The sequence below is a fragment of the Protopterus annectens genome, chromosome 3.part0 (assembly GCF_019279795.1).
Source record: "Protopterus annectens isolate FY-2018-M chromosome 3.part0, PAN1.0, whole genome shotgun sequence".
NCBI classification, from domain to species: Eukaryota; Metazoa; Chordata; order Ceratodontiformes; family Protopteridae; genus Protopterus; species Protopterus annectens.
The window spans coordinates 1,218,820,050-1,218,847,035 of NC_056731.1; the positions used below are offsets into that span (position 1 = coordinate 1,218,820,050).

The following is a 26,986-nucleotide window of genomic DNA, read 5'->3' on the forward strand; positions in this document are numbered from 1 at the left end:
CATGCAAGGGAATAAGGGCCAGACACACAAATTTTTGCTACAGAGACATTTACACTGGTTATAACTATGACTTCACCTATCCAGCTTCTAATCTGCTCAGTCACTGTGCAAAGCAGAGTTTATGCACATTTTCTTCAGTAACCAGTGGTAAACCCCCTTTTCTATACCATCTTCTTCAGTAACCAGTGGTAAACCCCCTTTTCTATACCATCTAAGCCTCATACTTCGTTTCCACACACCCTTCAGCTTTGCTAACCACTTTTCACTTCATCATGTGCCATTAGCACTGAATGTCTAATTCGTCCCAAAATGTGAGTCCATATTCTGACATGAAATGATAGTACAGTTGTGCACATTGAACTTACCATAACATATGATGTTCAAATGATAGTTGATGCTGGAGCCCTATGGTGTTATATTCTGCCAGGGATGTAATAGACATCTTCCACACACCCAAACTATTAAGCAGCTTGAACTGAGTTGACTAAAAGACAAGTTTGGGAGCAAAGCGCTTCAGAGCTTTCCTGCCAGCACAGAGAGGGAGGCTGAGTCCTGAAAGGACAATGGTAGGAACAAAAACTAAATGTCCACCCCCCCGGCATAAAAAAACTAGGGTGATGGAAGGAGAGGGAATGGCTACTGCAGCAGTAATCATTCGAACATTTACTATTATGGCAGTTTCAACTTGCACAACTGTACTATGTTCATCATATTGATCACTGCTGCAGTAGGCTGTTATATGGGGAGACTACTCTAACTATAAATCGGGAGGTCGAAGAGTTCAGGAGCCCCTGGGGAACAGATCCAGATCAAGCTTTGCTAAGCCCAGAGAAGAAATTAAGTTCACAGTGGTTAGTAAAACTATGTACAGAGAAAGTACAGTTTTGTACCTACCATAAATGTAGATGTTAGAGTGTACACCCTGCTGCAGTCATCACACTTGGGTTATCCTGTCGTCAGGCGGTCCCGCAGTCGGCTGGAATTCCAAAGTCTTGGTCCGGCGTCGGTTGCTATCGCTTCTTCCCTGACGTCAGTGCACCAGGGGTATATATAATGCAACGCCATTTTCTTCAGTTTTTCTTGCTCCAGATGTCAGGTGCCCCCAAAAAGGTGGTCAGTAATTAGTACCAAATTGAGTAAACTTGCACAAACACAAAATCCCTTCAGCTATAAGCAAATACATCAGGAAGGTATTGAAGAGATTTAGCCAGTAGGTCAAAGGGGATGGAGGGAGGGTAACCTGGACTGCAGCAGGGTGTACACTCAAACATCTACATTTATGGTAGGTACAAAACTGTACTATGTTCATCATGTTACCCTGCTGCAGTCATCACACTTGGGTTGAATCCCAAAGCTAAGGATGGGTGGAGGTATCATAGAGGGTTAGAGGAGGCTAGAAGGCCCTGCAGAACTGCAGTGGCGAAGCCCGCCCTGGTCTTGGAGTAAAGTGGCAAGTGATAGTGTTTGGTAAAGGTGTGTACTGAACTCCAAGTTGCAGCTTCTAAAATCTCCTTGGTTGGAACCCCCCTGAGAAAGGCTGTAGAAGTAGCTGTTGCCCTGGTAGAGTGGGGCCTAATGGTAGCAGGAACTGGTTTTCCATGATGGGTGTAGCAAAAACGTATGCAATGACCTATCCATTTGGAAATGGTTTGCTTTGATATAGCCTTCCCTTGAGAAGCTGTAGCATAGGATACAAAGAGCTGGTCAGATTTTCTGAAAGCCTTAGTTTTGTCCAAGTAGTAACTAAGTTGCCTGTGAATGTCCAAGGAATACAGGAGTCTCTCACTTTGTTCCGTGGATTTGGGAAGAAGGTGGGTAAGTGGATGGTTTGATTTAAAGCCACACTGGAAACCACCTTAGGCATAAAGGAAGGATTAGTTCTTAGAGAAACCCTGTCTTGATGAAAAATGAGGAAAGTTTCCACTGCCATTAGTGCCTGTAGCTCTGAGACTCTTCTAGCTGAAGTTATTGCCAGCAGTAGGGCAGTCATCCATGAAAGGAACTGAAGATCTGCAGAGAAAGCTGGTTCAAAAGGAGGTAGCGTTAGTTTTTCCAGAACAAAATTGAGGTCCCATGTTGGTGTAGGTGCTCTCCTGGGTGGTCTGATGTTTTTTGCCCCTCTGAGGAACTGCCTTAGAAGTGGATGTGAAAATAAGGGTGGATCCGTGTTGTAGTGGGCCGAAATAGCTGAAGCATGGATTTTAATGGAGGAGAAAGAAAGTCCTTTGTGCAACATCTCAGTTAAATACTGTAGAATGTGAGGCATGTGAGGCTGAATTGTGTCTTGACCTTTAGATTGATTCCAGGCACAAAACCTTTTCCATTTGTCTGAATAAGCCTTACTGGTGCTTGGCCTCCTAGCTTCCAGAACATCCATAACTGCTTGGGAAAGAGGAGCTGGCTGGATGCTTAGTTGATATGCCATGCAGCCAGATTTAGGGTTTTGAGCTGGCTGTGAAGAATCTGATTGTTTTGTTGTGTGAGTAAATGAGAAATTTGTGGTAATATCCATGGTGGGCCGTGGGCCATATTCCTCAAGAGCGGGTACCAGTGCTGGCATGGCCAGTCTGGGGCTATGAGAATCAGTCGAGGTCTCTCTCCTTTTTGACTTTCAGAAGTACCTTTGTGAGGAGAGGCAATGGAGGGAAGGCATATACTGTCAGGTTTTTCCAACTGAATGAGAATGCGTCCACTTTCCACGCTTGATGGTGAAATGCCCTTGTACAAAATTTTGTCAGTTGATAGTTTTGAGGGCTGGCAAACAGGTCTATGTCTGGAAGGCCCCATTTTTGAGTTATCATTGTAAATACTTGTGGATCTAGTTTCCACTCGTGGGGATCCATGATGATTCTGCTGAGGTAGTCTGCCAATGTATTCTTCTGTCCTGGCAGGAATTGAGCTTGTAACTCAACTTGGTAAGCCAGAGCTGTGTTCCATAAGGTCATTGCTTGCCTGAACAGAGGGTAGGAGTGAGTACCCCCTTGTTTATGTACCACATTACTGTGGTGTTGTCCGTCTTTATGGTCAGTTGTCCTGGATGTAATAGATCCTTGAAGGCTGTCAGAGCTTTCTGTACAGCTAGCATCTCTTTTTGATTGATGTGCAGATTCCTTTGATCTGCAGTCCATACGCCTTGAACGCACTGTCCTGCCATGTGAGCCCCCCAGGCATAATCTGATGCATCTGTTGTGATAGTTTGCCTAGCTGGGGGCAAGGTGAAAGGCTGACCCTTGTTGAGGTGACATGCCTGAGACCACCATAGAAACTCCTGTTGTAGGCAGGGAATGAGAGATATCATTGTGTCCAAGCTGTGGCTGTGTTGAGACCATACGCTTTTTAGGTACCATTGTAATTTCCTCATATGCAGCTTTGCAAATGGTATTAGTAGAATGCAAGATACCATTAAGCCCAAGGCATGCAGAATTTTTCTTGTAGTTAATTGGGCCTTTGTTGACAAGGTTTTGAAATATTGAGTCAGTTGTAGTTTGTCTGGCGTCAGATAAGCCTTCTGGGCCATTGTATTCAAGCTGGTACCCAGGAATGTCATATTTTGTGAGGGTACTAGTTTTGACTTCTTTTCGTTCACTGTGTACCCCAGGCAATTTAGTAGATGTTTCACAAAAGCCAGATGATGTAATAGAATGTCCTTGCTTTCTGCTTGGATGAGGCAGTCATCCAGGTATGGGTATATTTGAATTCCTCTTTGTTTGCAGTATGCAATTACTGCTGCCAGGCATTTTGTGAAGACTCTGGGCTCAGTAGATAAGCCAAAGGGCAGTGCAGAGAATTGGTAATTGGTTGAACTTGCAATGAAACGGAGGTATCTTCTGCAACTTTGTCTGATAGGGACATGCAGGTATGCCTCCTTGAGGTCCAACGTTACTAGCCATGCTTCCTTGCCCAACATGGGAAGAAGCTGCTGTAGTGTTAGCATCTTGAATTTGGGTACTTGCAAGTAGGTGTTTAGAATTGAAAGGTCCAGAATTGGTCTCCAGGCATTGTCCTTTCTGGGCACTAGAAAAAGTCTCGAGTAAAATCCTTGACCTTGCTCTCGAATAGGTACCAGTTGAATGGCTCTCATGACCATGAGAGCTGTAATTTGTTTTTGTGCCTCTGCCCATTGATTTTGTGGCAGGTTTGGCATTCCTCCTTTCATTGGCAAGGTGTGAAAATGGAATCTGTATACTCGTAAAATTATGTCTAGGACCCATTTGTCCTTTGTGACAATGTGCCAGTTGTCTGAAAAAAGTGCGAGTTTGCCTCCCAAGGGGGCTGCCAAGAGAGTGTTGCTTGGCCAGATGAGGTGCAAGTCATTGAGTTTGCCTTCTGGTAAATTGGGACTCGTCTTCTCCTCCCTTCTGTGTTGTAGTGCCCCATTGGCGAGGTTTGTACTGGGCTTGTGGTTGTCCTCTGCCCCTTGGGTGTCTGTATTTACCCCTCTGTGGTCTGTCTGTAGCTGGAAAGGACCAATTTTTTGTTGGCCAGTTTCTGCTGTACCTGTAGGAAATGTTTGACTGCATAGATTTTTAGATTTTGCCTTATCCTCCATTTTCTTTAAGTCTTCTTCTGCTTTAACTCCAAAAAGAACATCCTGCTGTAAGGGAGCATCTAGAAGTTTTGCTTTAACATGATCGGGTAGAGTTTGTTCCTTTAACCAAGCATGCCTACGTATAACAGACCCAGTGACAGCTGCTCTGCAGGAGGCCTCCAAAGAATCAAACCCACATTGTAAGGTATGTTTGCCCATCTGTTCAGAGGCATGCAACAGATCCTGCATTTCTTTCAATTCAGACTGTTGAGGGAGAGTGGCCATTTTTTGCTTTAACTGAGAGGTTAGAAATTGCTGATACTTAAGCATGTGAAACAATTTAGTGCCCTCATAGCTAGAGTGGCTGAGGTGTAAACCTTTCCCCCACCTGTCTAGTGCTCTGGAATCCCTCTCAGAAGGTACAGGATTTTTAGCCATAGAAGCCTTAGCCCCCTTGGGACCCTGGGAGATTGTCTCTGGGTCAGCAACAGGGCTTTTGTAAAGAAATTTGTGGGAATCAGGCACTCTATATCTATCAGGCTTAGCCGGAGCAGGAGGAAGAGAATCAGGGTTAAAACTGGATTCTAAGTAAACATCATCCACAATGTCTAAAACTGGTGGGATGGCAAGTGGTCTGTGTTGGGGGAGTAAAAGAAACTCTTTGAGACTTTTCTTCGAGTCAGAGTAGTCCTGACCTTCCCAGTGAAAATGTTCCCTCAGTGTGTAAAGTTTCCCCAAAGGAATAGTCTTCAGGAGGAGAAGCTGAGGGAATGGAATCCTCAGCATCAGAATCTTCATAAGGGGAGAAGGAGTAATCTTGGTCCTCAGAGGAGTCTGAAGAAATGGACACTTGTTCAGAGGATGCATAATCTTCCTCTTGTCTAGGCCTTTTGTCAGGAGGGGCTGGGAACCCCTGATTAGAGTGATCAAATCTTCATCCATTTTGAGCATCTGTTTCTTAGGCATAGGGCCTTGAACATGGGGACTGAAGTGCAGTCTTTTTAGATTTAATAGGAGTCTTAGAAAACGATTTAATGGTGAGCGGTCTGAAAACGCCTTCAGAAACCGATGGCGTTTCTGCAGCACCGACATCTTTTTCAGCAATGTCGTCGGTAGGGCCTGAACTAAATGGCTGCGTAGGCCTGGCACATTCAGTCAAAAATTCTGAAGCGGTCTCGGGTTCCAGATCTGCAGTAGTCAGGGGCTGCGTCGGAGCCTCACTGGAGGACTGGAGGACCGGAGACCGGACCAGTCGAGGCCTTGGAATCTGGCTTAGGCCTGGGCTATCTGTCCTTATCCTTGCGGTTTTTGTGCATGCCGGTAGTCAGTTGCTTCGACAGCATGATGTAGTTAAATTTCCTACCGAAGTAGTGTCGTGCGAAAACAAAGAGTCTTTTAATAGTACGCTTATTAAACCTAGCACAAAAACAATAACTAGTGACGTTGTGGTCTGGGCCTAGGCAATGTATGCAATAAGAATGAAAATCCTTATGAGGTATTTGCTTCTCACAAGAAATACAATTATTAACTTTTTCTGACATCGGTCTGAGGCAAGAAAAGTTTCCCCAACGGGGTACTTAGCTTTATAGAAGACTTCGGTCTGACATTCGAATTCGAAAATCTCAGTTGTTGGCCGACCGGCACTTGCAAACTGCTTCTGCTTCGGGCACCGCGTGGCAAGAAAGACTGAAAAAAATGGCGTCTGTTGCATTATATATACCCCTGGTGCACGGACGTCAGGGAAGAAGTGACAGCAACCGACGTCGGACCAAGACTTTAGAATTCCAGCCGACTGCGGGACCTCCTGACGACAGGATAACCCAAGTGTGATGACTGCAGCAGGGTAACACGATGAACATCTAAGTAGCAGTTTCTAGGATACTTAGAATCCAACCCTTTCCAAAAAGCCATAAAGTGAAGACCCTGGTAGAGTGCCTCGACCCTGCCTAGAATAGTTCTATTACTTTTCGTCATACTCAAAACAGCCTCAGGCAACCATTTGGAAATAGTCCGTTTTCACACAGGCTGTTCCTTACCTTCACAAGAAATGAACACTTGATATGAATATCTAAAAGATTTAGTTCTGTCAAGACAGTACCCCAGTTGCGTGGGGACAGCCATGGTTTGGAGTATCCTTTCTCCCTCATTTTTAGGTTGAGGAAAGAAAACAGGGAGATGTGGATGGATATTTTGACAAAGTCAACTGGGATATTACTTCAGGCAAAAAAGGAGGATTAGTACTCAAAGAAACCCTGTCCCTATGGAAAATAAGACGGGGCCGACTCACCATAAGAGCTTGCAACTCAGACAGTCCTGACTTCTGTAAGTAGGGTATCAGTAAAAATGGTTTTCCATGTTAAGAACTTCAAGTCAGCAATAGCAGCTGGTTCAAATGGAGCAAAAGAAAGCTTCTCTAAGCACAAAATTAAGATCTCCAGCAGGGATCACGGTTTTATTTTGGAGGCCTCTTATGCGAAACCCCTTTCAAGGGCATTTTGACATGAGACTGCAATGAAAGAGGATACATAGGCAGACATGCTGAAATGGCCGATAAATGAACCTTGGAGGAATAAAAGACCGTAGGCTAGTAATACACAAATACTGAAAAAAAGAAAACAGTTAGTCCTTAATGGGTGTTGGTTATGTTGTTGGCACAGACTAGAAAACATTTTTCCATTTACTAATATGGATTTTCTAGCAGAGGACATTCTTGTTCTTGCCTTCATTAGTACCTGCTGCACATCCTCGTTAAACAGGTGCATAAAAGGAATTAAGACCGTATCATACAGGCAGTCAAATGAAGAAGATTGATGATGGTATGCATTAAACACCCCGGGTCTTGTGAGTGTAGATCCAGTCTGTTAGGAAGCTTGTGGCAACTGTCCCTGGCTATTTCCAAAAGGGAGAACCATGGTTGTCTGGGACAGAAGGCAGTCATCACAATAATCTTGGGGGATTTCTTATGAATCTTTAGAAGTACCCTGGTTATTAGTGGGAAGGGTGAAAAAGTATGCAGGAAAATTCCTGTCTAAGGAAAAGGAGAGGCAACTTGTCTTCCAGGCCTTCTTTCATGGAGTCTTTAAAGAGAATCTTGTCAGTTGATTGCTCAAGAGGAGAGGCAACTCTCCAAAGATGGATCAAATTCTGGAAGACCCCTTGACCTGTTTTTTCAATCTGCCCTGGTGCTACTCAGTCTTCCACACAGTTTTGTTCCGACATAATGCAGGATGCCTGTAGAGTGAGACTGTACTGTGAAGCTCTATCCCAAACTAACAAGGCTAGTTTGCAAACGGGGTCTGGCCCGGTCCCCCCTTGCTTGCTGATGCACCACATGATTGTGGTATTGTCTATACCCAATTAAAGAGGTCCTGGGGAATAAATATGGTTCAGACAGTTGAGTGCCTGATCAGAACAAGCATGTCCTCGATATTTATGTGCTGCACACCCCCTGCACTTTTATCCCTCCTGAAACTGCTCCTCAAGCAAAGTCCGAAGCATCTGTGGTAAACGACTGCTTTGGAGCAGTGAGGGAGAAGGGGAAACTGATTTAAGGATATTGGTTGTCTCCACCAAAAGAATTCTCTTCTGACAAACCCAAACACTGGGAATTGAAAAGAAAGGGTGGTAATACTAGGACTAAAGCAATTTCTGATACCACTGTATTTTTCTCATGTGGAGTCCTGGCATCTGTGATTCTTATGATATCCCTGGCATAGGATTCAAAATCCTGAGGTACTCCCTCGCAGTGTCGAAGTACAAGTGGAAAACTTTTATAAATAGATCTAAATAAAGATCTACTTTTTCCTGTGGAAGTAAAGCTCTTTAAACCGAGGTGTCAAGTTATCACAGGAACACAATCCTGTGTAAAGGAGGTCAAGGCAGATTTTTGAATGTTCTCTTGGAATCCTCAACTTGCTTAAGAGATCTCTCACCAGAGATCACCGACATGTAGAAAAAGATTCTGCAAACATAAAAAAGTCATCTAAACATAGAAAAAATTGGATTCCCATTGGATTCCCTATAGCCTCCAATGGGCTATAACTGTAGTTAAACACTTTTGAACACTTGTTGCAGGGGATAGTCCAAAGGGTAAGGCAGAGAATGGATAAAAAGAAGTAACATCTTATCATAATGTTCCATCAGAGTTGTCCAACTTCATCTGTCATACCTGTGGTTCGGTTCCAATCCTTCGGAACCAACTCGGCCGTTTCTTATAGTTCATGGACTTTCAAAAACTCTTGAGCACATCCCTTACCTATAATGCACAGGGTAGATCATCACAGATAGAGTATGCTGATAATAGAATGAAAGACATAAAAAGATAAAGAAAGAGACCATATCTGGATCATAATATTATTCCCAAAGGAGCTCATGTGGGGAAAAGTCTGTTCTTCCAGTAAATCCAGTAGGGGGAAGGAGGGAGGGGAGGTGACAGATGAAGATGGACAACTCAGGTGGAACATTATGGTAAGACATAACTTCTTTAACTGAAGTTGTCAATCCTCATCCTGTCATCACCCGCTGGACAGAGTCCCCAACTACTTAGAACCCTGAGTGGACTCTAGGAAGGATATCCCAGAGCACCATTGAACCAAATGATGCTCTTCCAGTAAGGAGATCTCTTCTCTTATAAACAAAGGAAATACAATAAATACAATCTGAAATCCACTTCGCTAGGGTTACTTTGCTTACAGGTTGTCCTAATTTGATAACTGTAAAAGAAACAAACAGCTGGTCAGAGTTCCTGATGTCCTTGGTCCCATCAAGGTAGAATCTTGGTTGTCTGTGAAAATCTAATAGATGTAATGTGTACTCTCCCTTGTTAGAATAAATTAGAAAGAACACATGAAGATTAATGCATTGATTAAGATGGCTGCCAGTTGAACTTTAACTGTAGAGGTGGAAGTGCCATAATTGAAAATAGAGGCTAGGAAGTGAAGAATTTCTTGGACTGGTGCTGAAAAGGGATCAAAGTCATGTAAGGAGGCCCAGTGAAGAAATCTCTTCCATTTACTCCCATAATGTTTGTAAGTAGATGGTTTATGAGATGCCAAAACTAGGTATTTAACCAGGGAAGAGAGTATATCATGCCTGGCCACTAACGGAATTAGAGAAACTAAGCTATCAACTTGAGACTTGTAATGTCTGGGTAATGGATGCCTGTCTGGTGTGACAAGAAGTCCGGAGTTGGACCCAGAATCCATGGTGCTTGTACCAGAGGAGTCCATAGGAAGGGGAACCAAATCTGCAGAGGCCAAAAGGGGCAACGAGGATGACTTTGCTCTTCAACTTTGCTTTCTCTAGAAATTTGGGAATTAATAGGGTCAGAGGAAAGGAGTAAAGGAGACTGGGGGCCAATTGTGGAGAACAGCATCCCTTGGTAGTTCCCCCTCTGGGGGGAGGAGGGCAAAGTAGCTGCTGCATTTGCTAATCAGAGAAGAGGCAAAAAGGTCGCAGCTGCCTGGCTCCATAATCAGAAAATTCTTTCAGACACTTGGACTGAGGGACTACTCGTGAGGTAGAAGGACTTACCGGCTCGCAAGATCTGGTTCCCCCGTTTGTTGTACCAAACCACTGACATGTCTGTCTGAACTGCAATCGCCCCTGGAGGTAGAGAGTCTTGGAATGCTCGCAATGCCAGTAGTACAGCTCTCATCGGTACAATGTTTATGCGCATGTTTGCCTCTGATGGGAGCAGAGTGCTTTGGACAGTCTTTCCCTGACAACGCCCTCCCAACCAAGCTGGGAAGAGTCCATGGTCACTGTGGCCTCGGGGAGGGGGATGGACGCGTGTCCTTGTCAAAACTGGCTTGAATGAATCCACCACAGATCATCCCTTTTGCATATGTTGATCAAAATTGGCAATGTTAAGGGATAATAAAGGATTGACGATTGTACTGCAAGTAACCACTGCAATATTCTCATGTGAAACCTTGCTAGGGGGGGACAAGAATTATGGCTGCCACCATTGATCCTAATGCTTGAAGCACTAGACGTGCAGGGACTCTTGTTTCTTTGTAGCAGACCCTGAACTTAAGTATGAATAGCTTCCAACAGAGACAGAGGTAGTGAAGCAATGGAGGTTCTCATGTCTAATGTGCTCTTATAAACGTTAGATTTTGTGTGGGTTGCAGTGAGGATTTTCAGAGTTGATCATGATGCCTAGAAAGTTGCATAACTGTAGAACCTTTTGTTTTGCTGCTAGTAGGGGAAATGAGCCAGTTGTCTCTGTATGGAAACACCTTGTATCCTTGCAGTCTTAAGTAAGCTGCTACCACTGCCATGCATTTGGTGAACATCCTGGGGGCTGCGGCGAGACCAAAGGGCAGAACTCTGAACCGGTAATGACTGGCTCCCAGCCAGAAGTGAAATCTTCTGGATCATCTGTCCATCTTCATGTGGTAGTATGCATCCTGAAGATCCATAGAGCACATCCAGTCGCCCTTTTCTAAAAGAAGAATGGACTGAACCGTGATCATCAGGAATTTGGTTTTTCGAAAAAATTTGTTCAGTTCGCCGAGATCCAAAACTTGTCTTCAGTCCAGTCTTTTTTTTGGCACAAAAAGAAGCTAGAGTAAAATCCAGATCCTATTCAGTCTGGTGGGACCTCTTGGAGGACTTTCTAGCAGCAGCTTTTGAATCTGAATAGCTGCCTGTTCCCTCTAACTGGGTGGAACACTGGGGAATCTCTTTCAACAGGGAGAATGACTGGAAAAGGGAATAATTGTATAGCCTCTGGAAATGATTTTCTGCGCCCAAGTATCTGAAGTGATTTTTGCCAGGCTTTTAGGAGATAAGTGACCCCAGATTGCCTCCAGAAGTGGACAATCAGGCCTCTGTTCAGGAGCACTGGAAGGGCTTCCCGAAGAAGGAATCCCACCTCTGCCGCAGGGGCGGCGTCTTCCATTTTTGTCCCTCCCCCCGCCTCTGGGGGAACTTTCAACAGACGTAGTCTGGAAAGACCCTTGAAATTTCCTGAACCACATTTTGCCTGTTCCTCGTTGGTTCCTCAAAAATATCCTCTGAGTAATGGAAAAATGTACTCCTATGGCAGGCAGGGTTTTCCCATCCTTCTCACAGCTACCTAAAGTGTGTCTAACAGTTGGGCCAAAAAAGGAAGAGCCGTCAAAGGGTGCATTGACAAACTAAGACTTGAAGTGTTCCGCCAAATCGCACAAGCACATCCAGGAACGCCTCCTTGTGTTATTGCCTGAACCCACTGCACTTGTCATTCCTCCAGCAACATGAGAAATGAGCCTCAAGGACAAACTGGAAATGGGTGTCAGGGTAGCTAACTGAAAGGTGACGGAATCCTGCACCTCTTCAGAAACAGTTCCTGCGAGAGTACCTGACAGCTCCTTGATGAGATCTCTCTGCAATCTTGTAAAATGTGCCAGGTAGTTCAAAGACTATAGGGTAAACGTCAATGAAGCATAAACTCACTTCCCGAATCTATCAATCACCTGCGACTCCTTGTTAGGGGGATGGATAGAGGAACTTTCTTACCCTAGTTCCTTCTTAGTGGCCGCCACTACCACCATGGCATCTACAGGAATTCTCCTAGTCCAAAACGGCTAGTCTTCTGGGGCTGTAACGATTTTATCTGGTCTCTTGGGAACTGGCTCAGTAGCATCATGAGCCTTCCACACCAGTCAAGAGATCAATTTGATGAGCTCCTCAGCAAGTGGAGACATTCAGGAAGCAGACGGGCAGGTACCGAAAGCATGCAGGTACACATTCCTCAGTAGAAGGGTTGATGGGCTTCCAGTCACCTCTCTGTGTTTATGTATTTCCAAGATGTCTCTAAATGAGACATCGTCAGGAGGTGATCTGGGGGACTCTTCACCTTCACTGAAATCAGTGTCTTCTGTGACGGACTCTTCTGGAGAGTCCAGGTGCTTCCTCTTGCACAATTACTTTTGAGGGCCCTCCAAAGAAGGAACATCTGGGGAGGTTTCAGAAGGGGTACCCCACTGGGTAGCCTGAGGCTGCAGTACCCACTGTCCCTGTGAAAAAAGTTGGTGGATGCTCCAGACCTGAGGCAGCAAGATGCAGAGGCTCCAAGGAAGAAGGAACCAACCTGGTACCGGAAGTAGCCAATGCCCTCTTCATGGCCTCGAAGGCTGACCTATCAAAAGAGAAAGGGTGGTCCAGAGCCAAACAAAGGCCTAGGCTCTGAAGCCCCCCCCCCAATTCCTATGAAGTCCCCATTGAAACCAAAGGAAACCAAAGTCAGACCGGAGCCTGCCTGCGCCAGCTCACTGAGGCGTCAAAACCACTCTGAAAACCCAGGAGCAGACTCTCCAGACTGGGACCCCAACATGATTCCAGTTCCAACACAGCCAGAGTGCTCAGCGCAATTGTCTGTTCTGACAAAAAAAAAAAAAAAAAGAGACGTTTGGAACAGACATGGTTGGTTCCGGGAAACTTGGAACCGAAGACTCTAAAGGTACTTGTGGAGGTTAGATAAGGAGTGTTAGCAGGGGAAGTAGAGGGTGTCGGTGAATGACCCAAAGGGTAGGAGCCAATGGAGTGTCTGAAATGCCTTGGGCCCAAAGAATCTTCATCACCAACTTCTCCAGGTTGACTTCAGTGAGACTCCTGGAAGAATGGACTCAGACCACAAATAGGGCCCTTGGTCTCTAAAAAATGGGGACAGTGGTCTGACTGCAAAAGGATCCAGAGAAGGAGAATATAGTGTCCTTGGCAGGGAAGTGATTGGTATAGCAAGGTGTTTCAGAGCCGATGAAGGAGTAAGAACCAAGAGAGTAACAGACGGTTCCAAGGAATCCTTCTGGTTCTAAGCTTTAGTTGCTGGCTCTGATGTCCTATCCTTTTTAGAGCTCAGTACCGAGGAAACACTGGGAACAGAGGAAGGTCGCTTCTTCACCTCTAAGAAAGAGGAAGGGGAAGATGAGGAAGGGGAGGAGGAGGTGGTCTAGATTTATGTTTTGACAATTCCTGGGAACCAGATATGGCCTCTCCAAAGGAGGAGGGAAGGAGAATGTTAAGTACAAGTTTATTCCATCTGTCTACCAATGCTTGGTGACTAAAAGCATGGCAGATAGAACAATCCCTCTTGCAAATGAAAAGGACCAAGGCAAAACAGAGAGAATGCTGGTCAGAAAATAAAAGGTCATGTCTTATCATAACTTGGCATCTGTGTTGTCTTCATTCATTCATCCTCACGAAAAGGTCTGGGATCCAACCTTTGGATCTGGCTGTGCCACATTCTACAGACTTGGATCAGACTCTCAAGCTCCTCCCTCTTACCCATAATGCACTACATCCATCCAAGTACCTCATATCAAGTTTGCTGATTCCATACATCCAACACTCGTACAGCAAAGGAACGGCAGAGGAGGCTCAGATATGGGAGATAGCAGTCCCTTCATACTCTAGGATTCTCTAGAACAAAAAAGGCAGGGGGATGGGTTGGGTGAAAAAGTGAGGCGGTATGAAGGAAGACAATGCAAATGCCAAGTTACGTTAAGACAACCTTTTAATCTGATGTTGTCTTCTTTATTCCTCCTCACGATAGGGACAGATTCCCCAGATATGTAGATCCTGGGTGGCCCTCATGGAAGGATATGGCAAAGCACCATCAAACCAAAGGAGACCTTGCTCCTGGAAATGACTTCCAACTTGTAATGGAATACAAAGTTGCGACTGTTAGACCATGTTGCTGCAGTGCAAATATCATCAATTCAGGTTCTAGAATACAAGACGGAAGTTGCAGCCATGGCTTTAGTGGAATGTGCTCTGCGAGGTCTAGGTAATTCCAATCCCTTGAGTGAGTAAATGTATTAATTGCAGCTAGATATCCATTTTGCCAAAGTAATTTTGGATGCTGCCTGTCAATCTATTAGATGAAAAGGCTACAAAGAGTTGGTTAGACTTCCTGTGTTCCTTGGTCCTGTGTAGGTAAAAATGGAGTGGTCTATGAACATCTAGAAGGTGAAGAACATACTCCCCTTTACTGAATAAATTTGGAAAGAACACTGGTAATTTGATGGACTGAATGATATTGTTTTTAGTGGCTACTCTGGGCATAAAGGAAGGATTGGTGTGTAAAGAGACGGTGTGCTTATGAAAAACTATGTAAGGAGGTTTGGAGGATAAGGCTTGTAGTTCAGAAATTCTCTTAGCGGAAGTTGTAACCACCAAAAAATTGTCTTCCATGACAAAAACTTCATGTCACATCTTGCAGCTGGTTCAAAGGATCCCTGGGTCAAAGCCTGCAACATGACAATGAGATCCCAAAGAGGGGAGGGATCCTTGAAGGGAGGCCTCTACAAGAAACCACATTTCATAAAGGATATGCGCAACCTAAAGGTGAAGAGGGACAAAAATTGACTTGCAGTATGTATGGAAATTATAAATGGCAGTTAATTGAAGCTTGATGGTCAAGATGCTAGCACCCTACTCAGAGTACTAAGAAATAGCAGAAAATCTGAAACAGCTGTTGAGAAAGGGTCAATATTTCTGTTTGTAGCCCAAATGACAAACCTTTTCCACTTACTGGTGTAGACTTTTTTTGGTGGAAGCCTTTTATGAAACTAGAAGCATCTTTCAGACTAGGGGATCAAGCATGGATTGTCTCACTAGGGTTGGAAGTGGAGAAGCCAAGTGATCAGTCCGACGGCACAAAGATTCAGATCCTTCATCCCCTGACTGGGGAGAAAAGAGGTCCTGACTCGGCTCCTGTATCCAAGGAGGATATTTCAGATGAGACCAGAGGAAGGGGGATCACACCTGTCGAGGCCACAAGGGGGCAATAAGGATGACAGAGCTCTTCAACCTGCTTGCCTTCTGAAGAAACTTCAGGATAAGACGAAGAAAAGGCTTAAACATATAGGACATCTGGAGAGCCAATTATGGACTAGTGCATCCCATGGGGACTCCCCTGGAGGGGGCAAAGTGAAGAACTTGTGGCATTTGTTGTTGAGGGAACAGGCAAACAGGTCACAGCAAGGCTGACCCCAGCAACTGAAGATAGTGCTCGCCAGTGACTGAGGGACCGCTCTTCGTCCCACGAGTGGTACCTCAATAAATCTACCGAGTCTGTCCACCAGATCATTGTTTTTCCCCGGATATGCACTTAAACTAGAAGGTGGTCTGAAGATTGCCCACTCCCACACCCTCATGGCCTCCCTGCACAAGGGGTAAGAATGGGTTCCTCCTCGTTTATTGATGTACCAGTCAGACACATTGTCGGTGTGTACTGCAATAGTCCTTAAGGGGAGGGCATCCCGAAAGGCTTACAACGTTAGAACTGCCCTCATCTCTAGGACACTGACATGCAACCTGGTCTCGATAAGGGACCATAAGCCTAAGACCATCTTCCCATTGTAATGCCCCCCCCAAACTGGGAAGTGTCCGTGGTCAGGTGGCTATAGGGGGGTTGTTTAAGAAGGGCCTACCTATTAACAGATCGTCCGACTGTATCCACCAGCTGAGGTGACACTTGGAAATTGGAGCCAATCTGATGGCAAGGAACAGCGGTTGAAAGAAGATGGACCATTGCACCACCAATGTCCACTGGAGGACCCACATGAAGACTATGGCTAACAGAACCAGCAGGACAGCTGCTGACATGGATCCTAGGGCTTGTAAGACCATCCATGCAGGAGGGACCTTTTGGGATAACAGGTCCTGTACCAGATTCCTCAGGGTAATGCGGTGTAAGGGGAGAGAAGCTATCTGATCCCTCATGTTCAACTGTGTCCTTGTAAAATTCCAGGTTCTGTGCAGGAGCCATGTTGAACTTGTTCAGTTTTATGGTGATGCCCAGAGAATGCGATAATTTGATGAAGTAATCCCTGGCTTGGATAAGCTGATGCCTTGTGGGAGCGTTAAGGAGCCAATCGTCCAAGCATGGAAACTCCTGGAATCCTTTGAGCCTCATGTGAGCTGCTACCATTGCCATGCATTTGGAGAACACTCAGGGGGGCTGTGGAGAACCCAAGGGGCAATGCTGGCTTCCAGCCAGAAGTGCAGATATCTCCTTGAGATCTATTGAGCACATCCAGTCTTAGCAACAGTGGTAGAATGGACTGAACCGTAACCATTCAGAGCCTTGACTTCTTAACATATCCATTCAACTTGGTTAGTTCCAAAATGGATCTTGGGTCCCCCGTCTTTTTCTGCACTAAAAAGCGGGATTAGGTTTCGAATCCTTTTTGCTTGGCTGCGACCTCTTGGATGACTCTCTGCAGCAGTTGTTGAATTCCCTGTGCTGCCTGCTCCCTCTGACCAGATGGTACATCAGGGATGTTCTTGGAGCTTGGGGGAAGAAAAAAGTGAATGCAATAACTTCTGGACATTATGCTTAGCACCCAACAATTTTGAGTCAACCGGGTCCAGGCGTTCGAGTGCAAAGCTTGCTGGCCGCAGACTGCCTCCAGAGATTGGTAGCGCTCCAGGAGCACCAGTAGGGCTCATCGGAAAAGGTTTCTCTGAAGCCCTGGTTCTGGGGACCCCCTCTGCCCCTAGGGTGGGATCTACCATCAAACTCACCCCCTCTGCCTCTAGAGAAGGGTTCCCAGCGCAGGTCCAGGAAAGGCCCTTGGGATTTGTGAAACCACACTTTCTTGCCTCCACGCTAGTTCCTGGAGAAGGACCTCTGGGGTGTACAAAATTTGATTCCTACGGCAGAAAGGATCTTCATTGTCCTTTTTGCTGTGGGTGAGAATATCTTGAACTGATGGCCCAAACAGCAAGTAGACATCTTAAGGGGCATTCACAAGGTCACCTTAAAGGGCTCCGAAATCACACAGCCTCATCCAGGCATGCCTCCTTAGGGAAAGTCCTGAACTAGCTGCCCATGAGGTACCTTTCATGGTATGGGAGATCAACCTCATCGATGAGATGGTGACAGAAGAGTGTGGTCAGCTTGGGAGAAACTTTTTTTAAATTCCTCCACAGGCATGGAAGTTCCTTGATCAGATCTCTCTGAAGCCAGGTAAAATGAGTGAGGTAATTAAACAATCTCAGCACAAAGGTGGCAGACACATAAAAGCGCTTCCCAATCCTGTCCAAAGCTCTAGACTCTATTAGGTGGATGGACATTGGCAGTTTCTTCTGCCAACTCTTAGTGGCTGCAGCCACCATGATAGCATCAACTATGGTACCCATGATCCAACGATTCCTAACTGCTGGGGGTACCAGAAGCCTATAAGGTCGCTTGGGTATGGGCTCGGTGTCTGGTTCATTCCATGCCCGGCAGGATACCAAATCAACCAGGGCATCTGGTGGGGGGGGGGGGGTCACCCAAGACGTAGATGGGACTGTCCCGAATGCCTCCAAGAGAACAGACTCCTCAGAAAGAGGTTGGGCAGACCCACCCACCTTTTGCTTCAGGATCTCTAGGATGTCCACAAAGGAGATATCCCCAGGTGGGGATCAGGGGGATCCTTCCCCCTCATCAAAGTCAGTGTCCTCCGTTAAGGACTCCAGTGGGTAGTCAATGTGCCTTCTTTTGCATGTCTTTTTTCCAAGGGAATTCCTCATCTAGGTACTCTGTGTTGGAAGAAGGGGATCCCTCCTGGCCGGGAGATCTTGGAGGCTGCGTGGGACAGCTAGACTCATGGCAGGATTAATGGGCTCAAGGCTTAGCTCCAACAGGGTTACAGAGGTGGATTGAGAGACATGTGTTGACAGATCTCCAACTCAGGAGAAAACCCTCTCCACTACCTGAAAGGTCAATGGAACAGGAGAAGTTCTTTGTCTCCCCTGAAGCCAGAGGGAAAACATCCAGGACTCGCCCCGGATCTGCAACCTCCAGAAGGGACCTGACCCACACTGTCAAGTGCCGAGGCACCTAGGGGAAGAGATGGCTCAGACAAGGATGCAGCCACACCCATTCCCACGGACCTAGCACTGATGCCACGGCTCTGAGACTCGCTCTGCTCGAAGAGAAGCGTAACATTGCTAATCAAGGGTAACCTCGGCATAGAGGAAGGGAGCTTCCCCTGCATCAAGCACAACACATTTGGCAGTCCCGAATCCTGTAACTCGGAAACCTAAAGTCGGATTAGAGAACAAGTTCTGATGGTATGGCCTGGGTAGCTCACGAATCAGACAGGGGACAGAACAGAGACTACCTCCATCTGGATCTGACCCTTGCGGAATCTCTTCATCATACTGTCCATATCTGCCTCGGATGAGCTTCTAGAAGACCTGAATGAAGCAGACGAGGGGGGTAAAAAGAGTGTTTAGACTTAGTAGAGTGAGCTGGGGACTTAGTCGAGGCTCTCAGATCCTGAAACACTGGATCTGACATAGGAACTGGCAAAGGAGGAGGAGGTTCTATTGTAATATCCCATGGATAAGAAGATGCTGATGGATCCGACGGAGGAGGCAATTCGATCAGAGGAAGCCAGACCTGAAGTTTTCTTTGAGTAAGTTTTAGGGTCTAGACAGTCCCTCAGGGAGACAGGGAGAGACTTCTTTTTTTGCCTTTTTTGTGGAAGCTGAAGAAGCCAAGGAAGGGGTCTGAGCCTCTGGAGCCAAGGAAGGAAGGAAGAAGGCCCCTGACAATCAATTTATTTCTCCTATCGGCCAACATTCGCGGATTTTAAGAGGCACAGGCAGTGCAATCCGCTTTCAAATGATCAGCCCCCAAACAATATACGCACTCTTTGTGGGCATCCTGGTTTGGGATTTTATGTCCACATGAAGTGTAATGTTAAAACCAGGAGAAGACTTGCCCGCATTACAAGGTACAGCCCGCCAAAAACAAACAGCCAAAGCTAAAGGCTAACTGATAACTCAGGAAAGCTGTAATATTAACTATACTACAAGATTAAAATTTAAAGTCAGCTACCTAACTGAGAAGAACTTTCAACAGCAACTAACTAAATAACTAACAAACTTTTTTGTTTTGTATCTAGATATATATATATATATATATATATATATATATATATATATATACATACACATGCATACATATATATATATATATATATATATATGTATGTGTATGTGTGTGTGTGTATATATATATATATATATATATATATATGTATATGTATATATATATATATATATATATATATTTATTTATTTATTTGGAGATAGAAAAGGTTATTTTACACACACACACACACACAGACACACACACACACATCTATGAGGAAGAAAAAAATGGAAAGGGAGAGAAAGAATGAGGCTTTTTTGTTTGAAAATACCAACAATGGTAAATGAAGACTTACCGAGCGGTAAGACGGAAGGGTAAGGGATACCAGCAATGGTATTAGACCGTTACCTTATAGTATTTAGGGAGAAGAGAGGGGGACAGTAAATATACAAAGTGAAAAAATCCCTCAAAAAAAAAAGTTCAGAAGATGCGATAGAGATAGGGAAAGGTTTTGAAAGGATAGAAAAAAGATTTAACGTAAAATATCACACTTAACTGCAGGCTCGAAAGCAATATGGCGAAACCATGTCTGAAGCTGAAAGCGGCAAACGAAATCCGAGGTAATCTACCCAGATTGTGATCCAGACACACAAAACTTTAAGAAACGTCTGGACGAATAGGGATGTGATAAGCATCTTTTAAATCTAGCATTACCAGGAAAACTGAAATAGGAAGACAAGGTAATAGATTGTGAAGTGACATAATTTTGACTTTGGCACTATTATAAACAGGTTTAAGGAAGAAACATCTAGAACTGGTCTCCAAGCACTTTCTTTCTTTGGCACTAAGAACATCCTTGAATAAAAACCCTTCCCCACCTGGGAAAGAGGAACTGGTTCTATCACTCCTTGGAACAGCATGTGATTGAAGAACATGTGGGAAAAAATGAGTCTAATCTAAACCATGAGGAATGATCCCCTTCGAATGGAGGAAGTATCTCACACTGACATCAGTAACACTGATAAATGGTTTTGTCTGAAACAATTTGTTACCAAAGAGAAAAACTGAGATTCAGACTTTCTGGGAAAAAAAAAAAAAAGTTAAGAGTTTGAAAGGGTCACAAGCTCTCTCAATAGACTTGGACTCTCCTTAGTTTTGGGAGGTTCAAGCGTTTTGGGACTCCTTTGCCATTTCTTCTTACACATTTGCTTACCTGAATTTTGTTGATACTTTTTTGCCAAAATTGGATGAGGGGATAGAAAATCCACATGGACAATTTGGAAAAGAAGGTCTGAAAAAAAAATCAAGAATCCCTAGATCAGCTTGCCCCACCACATTTTTTGATCATCTCTATCCAAGGAAGAATTTAAAATCTCATTTTAACATCATATGGGAGGTTCTGAGAATGCAGCTATTCAAACCTCAAAAACAGTACCAGAGGCTATAGTATCAGCGTAACACACACACACACTGTAAACAATGAGTAGTGGCCTGTGCAACAGAATAAAGTTATTTAAAGCAGATTTTTCCTCCTGAGAAGAAACGGCAGCTGAAACATTCCTCATATTTTCAGTTTATCAGAACAAACTAACAAGAGCCTGACAATTCAAAAGTTTGAAAATCAAAGTTAAAGAATATACACTTTTTCCAATACTTATCAGAAAGTCTTGAGACACCCAGTAAAGCACAATCCTCCTAACTTTAAAGTAACTTTCCTGAAGAGGAAACTAATAAAACGTCAACAAAAAGGAAGTAAATGGAAGGCAACCCCCCCCCGGCACTTATTTACCTATAGCAGAGGAATGCACAAGCCTACCATCGATCCTTGAAAGTCTCAGAGGAGCATATTATTCAATGGCAGTAAAGCTCGGAAGAGCTTCACGCTCAGAATTGTCTTTTAGCCAGCTCAGCTCGAGCTGCCTTACTCTTTGGGTGCACTGAAGGGCCCTGAAGCTTTGGAAGCTGGCAGCTGTTATATCCTTGGCAGGATATAATCCCATATAGCCAAGGCTACTGCAGTGATCAATATGAACATCTTCATTCAGCAATACCTCAATCTTAGAAGCACATCAGAGTCCAGCAACACTGACTATTTTTCTTCAGTTCCTCAAAATATACTTCTGTGTCAGACATGAGCAGACAGCCACAATATCAAAGTCTAACAAGGCAGTATGTGTTCAAAGGATTCTCTGCCTCCTTGAAATTCAGTAAACAATACTACCAAGTCCCCAGCACAGTTAGTGTCACTAAATACACAGTGATTTGACCTGCTCTTCTCTCACTACCTTTACAAGTTAGCATATATAATGCCAAGCAGTACTCTAGCATTACAGTGGAGACATGTCACACGACCCAAAAGGGAAATGGTGGAAAGAAATGTGCCTGCTTACAGAGTAAAGGGATAAACACAACTAGAAATAAAGGCACCTCTAGGGCAGATGATGCAATGCTTGGTGCTGTCCACTGCAACGGCTACGAAGTACTGAAAGAATCACTGACCTATAAAAGCCTTACTAGGTCTTCAGTCTCATTCCACATTACAAATGTACAGCTAATTTTCCTAATCCACAGCACTGGTAAACCCACCAGAAAAAACTGTAAAGGAGCTCGGTGCCAAAGGCAGTGCACAGTATGGACCTTTCCACTGGCTGTTGCTCAATTTCTACTACATACAGGTTTGAGAAGAAAAAATGTAGGACCGTCTCAAGTGACACACCACCTGAACCTACCAGAAAGCATTTCAAGCTACCAAGACTGTCTAATTTTATGGACAATGAAAACAAAAAAAAACAAACTCTGCTACCAAAGTGCCAGTTGCGGTCCTTCAACTGTTCCCATCCATTCACCACAAAATGGAAAGACTGAAGCTGCCACAAATTTTCAGAGTAAAAAGTAGATTGGACCACCTCCTTAAGACTCAGAGGAGAAAAACTTTCAAACAGGCAGTGTACAGCATTCTGTACAACACTGGGTAATGTCATGAGCTTAAACATGCATGTCTAAGATTTTTACATTACAGGTAAGCAATTCCAGAAGATCATTTAATACAGGTGCCGTCTCCCTTCCCCACTGCCCACCAAAAAAAGTAAATTGAGTAGATTATACTTAAGTAACGGTTAAATGCAAGCACACCAGAGGTAAAATGAACTACTACAGCACTCAGAGGTTTGCATATTGTACTTACGTAGGGTATCCTCGTACACCATGCTCAGAGCACAAATCTCTATCTTTTGTGCAGTCAACTTTAGCTACATAAGCTGGAGGGCTCTCAATGCTGTTGTATTTGTTGCCCAGTTCATTCCAAGTTGGTTGCAGCCTTTGACAGTGTCCACACCTGCATAACGGAAAAAAATATATATATATTTTACCATAACATTCCATTTGTGTTGTCTATCTTAATTTGTCAAGGTTGTGCTTACCATAACATTCCATCTGTGTTGTCTATCTTCATTTATCCTTGACAGATGGGTCCGGTTCCGATATCGGAATCGACTTAGCCATTACTACAGCTCACGCCAATCAAAAACTCTTGAGCTTCACCTCTACTCACAATCCCTCTTTCACAATCACCACAAACTGAGTTGCAGAAAAATATATAAATAGCAAGGAAGCTCAAGTGGAAGCCATATATACTATGTTTGAAAAAATCATAATAATTCAAGGATATATAATCCACTCCACCAAAAACTCTTTAAAAGGTCAGGGAATGGAGGAGGGGAGTCGAGGATAAATGAAGATAAACACAGATAGAACATTATGGTAAATACCAAACTTCTGTATCCGATGCTGTCAATCTTCAGTTTATCCTTGACAGATGGGACAGAGTCCCCAGCTACCTAAAATCTTGGGTGGACTCGTGGAAGAATACTCCACAGCACCATCAAACCAAAGGATGCTCTTCCCCTAGAGACAAAGTCCACTTTGTAATGAGTAATAAAGGTATGGGGAGAAGCCCAAGTAGCTGCTGCATATGTATCATCCATCAAAGCTCTAGATTGGAAAACTGCTGAGGTGGCTTCAGATCTTGTAGAATACGCTTTCACAGTCCTAGGCGAGGTTAATTTTTTCTCATCATAGATAAATAAAATGCAGTCTTTCAGCCATTTAGCCCGAGTCACCTTGCTGACTTGGCTTACCCAACTTTGCACTGGAAAAGGAAACAAATAGTTGACTTGATTTTTGGACATCATTTGTTCTGTGAAGATAGAAACGCAATTGTTTATGAATGTCTAGTAAATGTAAGGAATATTCACTTTTACTGGAAAAGCTTGGAAAGAGAACCGGTAAATTATATGTTTGATGTTAGACTTTGAGACAACCTTGGGTAGAATGGAGGGGTTTGTTCGTAAAGAAACTATCCTTGTGAAAACTCAGATAAGGAGGTTCAGAAAACAAGGTCTGGATCTCTGAAATCCTTCTGGCAGAGGTTATGGCTACCAAATAAAGGTTCTTCCAAGACAGAAACTACAGATCGCATTCCACATAGGGCTCAAAGGAAGAATGTATTACGGCTTGTAACACAAAGTTTAGACTCCAAGGAAACATCAGATCTTTGAATGGGGGTTTCAACAAAAGTGTGCCTCTTAGGAATGATGTACAAAGTCTATGAGAGGCTAAAGAATGTTCTTCCAAACCACTGTGGAAATTAGAAATTGTAGCTAATTGTAATCCAATGGCAGAAGGGGAACCTCCAGCATGGAAAAAAGCTAAAAAGTCCAAAATATACTCTATAGAAGCAGAAAAGGGATCAATATGTTTTTCATGGGCCCAAATGGTAAATCTCTTCCATTTGCTAGAGTACAGTTTACGAGTGGAAGATTTATGAGCAGACAAGAGGATGTGGCATACTGGGGAGGAAATATTAGGACGCCTGGCAGCTAATGGAATTGGAGGAACCAGACTGGCAGCTTGAGGTTCAAAACATCTGAGTGAACAAGTCAATGTGGATGGGACAGAAGTTCTGCAACTGGGCCCAGAACCCAGGGTTGTCAAATCAGATAAGGCCAAAGGAAGGGGAACCAAATCTGTCCAAGCAAAAATGGTTTAATGAGGATTACTGTGCTTTTCAATCTGAATGCTTTCTGTAAGAATTTGGAATTAGAGGTATCAGGTGAAAGGCATACAGGAGGCTGGGGGAGGCCAATTGAGGAGAGAGTCTCTGGGTGACTTCCCCAAAGGGGGAATCAGGACGCAGTAATTGTTGCACTTGTTTAGGAGGGAGACAAACAGATCGCAACAAGGTCGACCCCATTGACGGAAGATCATTTTTGGCACTTCTGGATCAAGAGACCACTCATGAGGCTGAAGGATACATCTGCTCAGCTGGTCTGCAGTCACACTGGAACTCCCCAGAATGTGCATCGCTATTAGAAAGCGGTTGGAAAAGATTGCCCACTGCTGCACTATTAGGGCTTCTTGACAAAGGAGTTTTAAGACTTGGTTACTCCCTGCTTAAAGATTGCCCACTGCTGCACTATTAGGGCTTCTCGACAAAGGAGTTTTAAGACTTGGTTACTCCCTGCTTGTTGATGTACCAAACTACTGACATGTCTGAATTGCAATTATCCCCCAAGGAAGAGCTGTCTGAAAGGCCTGCAAAGCTGGAAGCACCACTCTTCGCTAGAGGACATTGATGTGCAAGTTGGCCCTAATGGGCACAAGTGCCCTTTGACAGTCTTGTCCAGAAAACACCCCCAACCCATTTGAGAGACGTCTGTGGGAGAACAAAAGGGAGATAGCAGAAAATTTGTTCTGAATCCATCTGCCAAAGATGATCCCTTTTGCAATAATTGGTGATCAGAATTTGGTCTGACAAGGATTGATGAAGGATAGACCACGGAGGAGCTAGTAGCCATTGCAGAATTGTCATACGAAACCTAACTAGAGGTACTAAAGTTTTTGATGCTGCCATCGACCCTAGAGTTGCAAAACTAGTCAAGCAGCAACCTTCTTTCTGCAGATTATCTTTTGAACTTGTACCACAATTCTTTGAAGCCTCTCTGGAGGAAGGGATGCTATAGTTGTCTCCGTATGCTATAGCTGTCTCCGTATTTAGTACAGCCCCTATGAATTTGAAATTTTGTGTTGGTGTCATGTTTTGGGGACTTCACAAGATTTACTGCAATTCCCAGATGGGCAGAGATAGTGGCCAGAGATTACACACTCAATATCAACTGATGCCTGGTTGAAGCGGTTATGAGCCAGTCATCCAAGTATGGAAACACCTGGAATCCTTGCAGTCTCAAGTGAGCTGCTACTACTGCATTTGGTGAACACCCTGGGGGCTGTGGTGAGACCAAAGGACAGCACTCTGAATTGGTATTGACTGGCTCCCAGCTGGAAATGGAGTAACTTCCTGGAACGTTTGCCCATTTTTATGTGGTAATACGCATCCTGAAGATCTATCGAGCACATCCAATCCTCCTTCTTCAGAAAGGGAACAATTGACTGTACAGTGACCATCCAGAACTTTGTTTGCAGAACAGATTTGTTCAGCATGCTCCAAAACTGGTCTTCAGTCCCCTTTCTTTTTTGACACTAAAAAGAATTTTGAGTAGGTTCTGGATCCTTTCAGGTCTGGCAGGACTTCTTGGATGACTTTTGTTCAGCAGTTTTTGAATTTCTTGCACTGCTGAATCCACTGATTGGGTGGAACATCTGGGATTTTCTTGTGTACAGTGACAGGATGAGAACAGGGAATGATATAGCCTCACCTCCAGAGGAAGACAAATCGGGCCTCCCTTCAGGACTGCTAAAAGTGCTTCCCTGGAAAGGGAACCCTACAGCCCTGGTTTTGCAGTCCACCTCTGCTGCGAGGGTAGAGTCTTCTGTTTTGGTTCCTCCCTCTGCTCCTGGAGGGAACTCTCACCATGTGTGTTTTGGAAAGACCCTTGGGATTTTTTAAACCACATCTTTCCACCACTCCTCTGGTTCCTAGAAAAGGATCTTTGGGGGGGGGGGGCGTACGCCCACAGTAGAATGGGTCTTACCTCCCTTCTCACACCTGGATAAAAAGTCTCTTACTTTTGGGCCAAACAAGGGTGTTCCATCAAAGGGAGCATTGAAGAAAGACTTTAATGGTTCCGCAAAGTCACATAGGCGCATCAAAGTGCATCTCCCTATGGCTATGCCTGTAACCGCTGCTCTGGAAGCCCCTTAGGCTGTATGTGTAATTAGCCGCATGGACGAATTAGACACAGACTCCAAGGTGGTTAGCTATGAAGCCACTTTCTCTTGGACTCCCTCAGCCACAGCTCCCACTAGGGTATCTGACAATTCCTTATTCAGATCCTACTGAAGTCTTGCAAAGTGTGATAAGAAGTTCAAAGACCTTGGAGCGAAGGTCGAGGAAGTATATACCCGCTTTCCAAATCTGTTCATAGCCAGAGACTCCCTGTTGGGCAAATGGACAGATGAACTCTCCTCAGTGAGCTCCTTTTTTGTGGCGGCCACTTCGACCATAGCATCCACCACCAACTCCTTAGCCCAGAATTGTTGATCTTGCAGGGCAGATAATATTTTGTCAAGTCTCTTGGAGATGGGTTTGATGGGTCACCCAAGAGGTAGACAGGTAGGTGCCGAAAGCCTGCAGGTAA

At 44.5% G+C, this 26,986-nt stretch overlaps 1 protein-coding gene across 1 annotated transcript in view; it reads right to left on the reverse strand.

The window, feature by feature from the left end:
• The window catches only part of TXNDC5 (thioredoxin domain containing 5), a 600,564-nt gene that overhangs the window by 484,401 nt on the left and 89,177 nt on the right, over positions 1-26,986 (reverse strand). Inside the window, exon 2 of the mRNA XM_044065418.1 lies at positions 22,576-22,725. Within this exon, the coding sequence (XP_043921353.1) occupies positions 22,576-22,725 (150 nt within the window). The remainder of the gene's footprint in view (positions 1-22,575; positions 22,726-26,986) is intronic.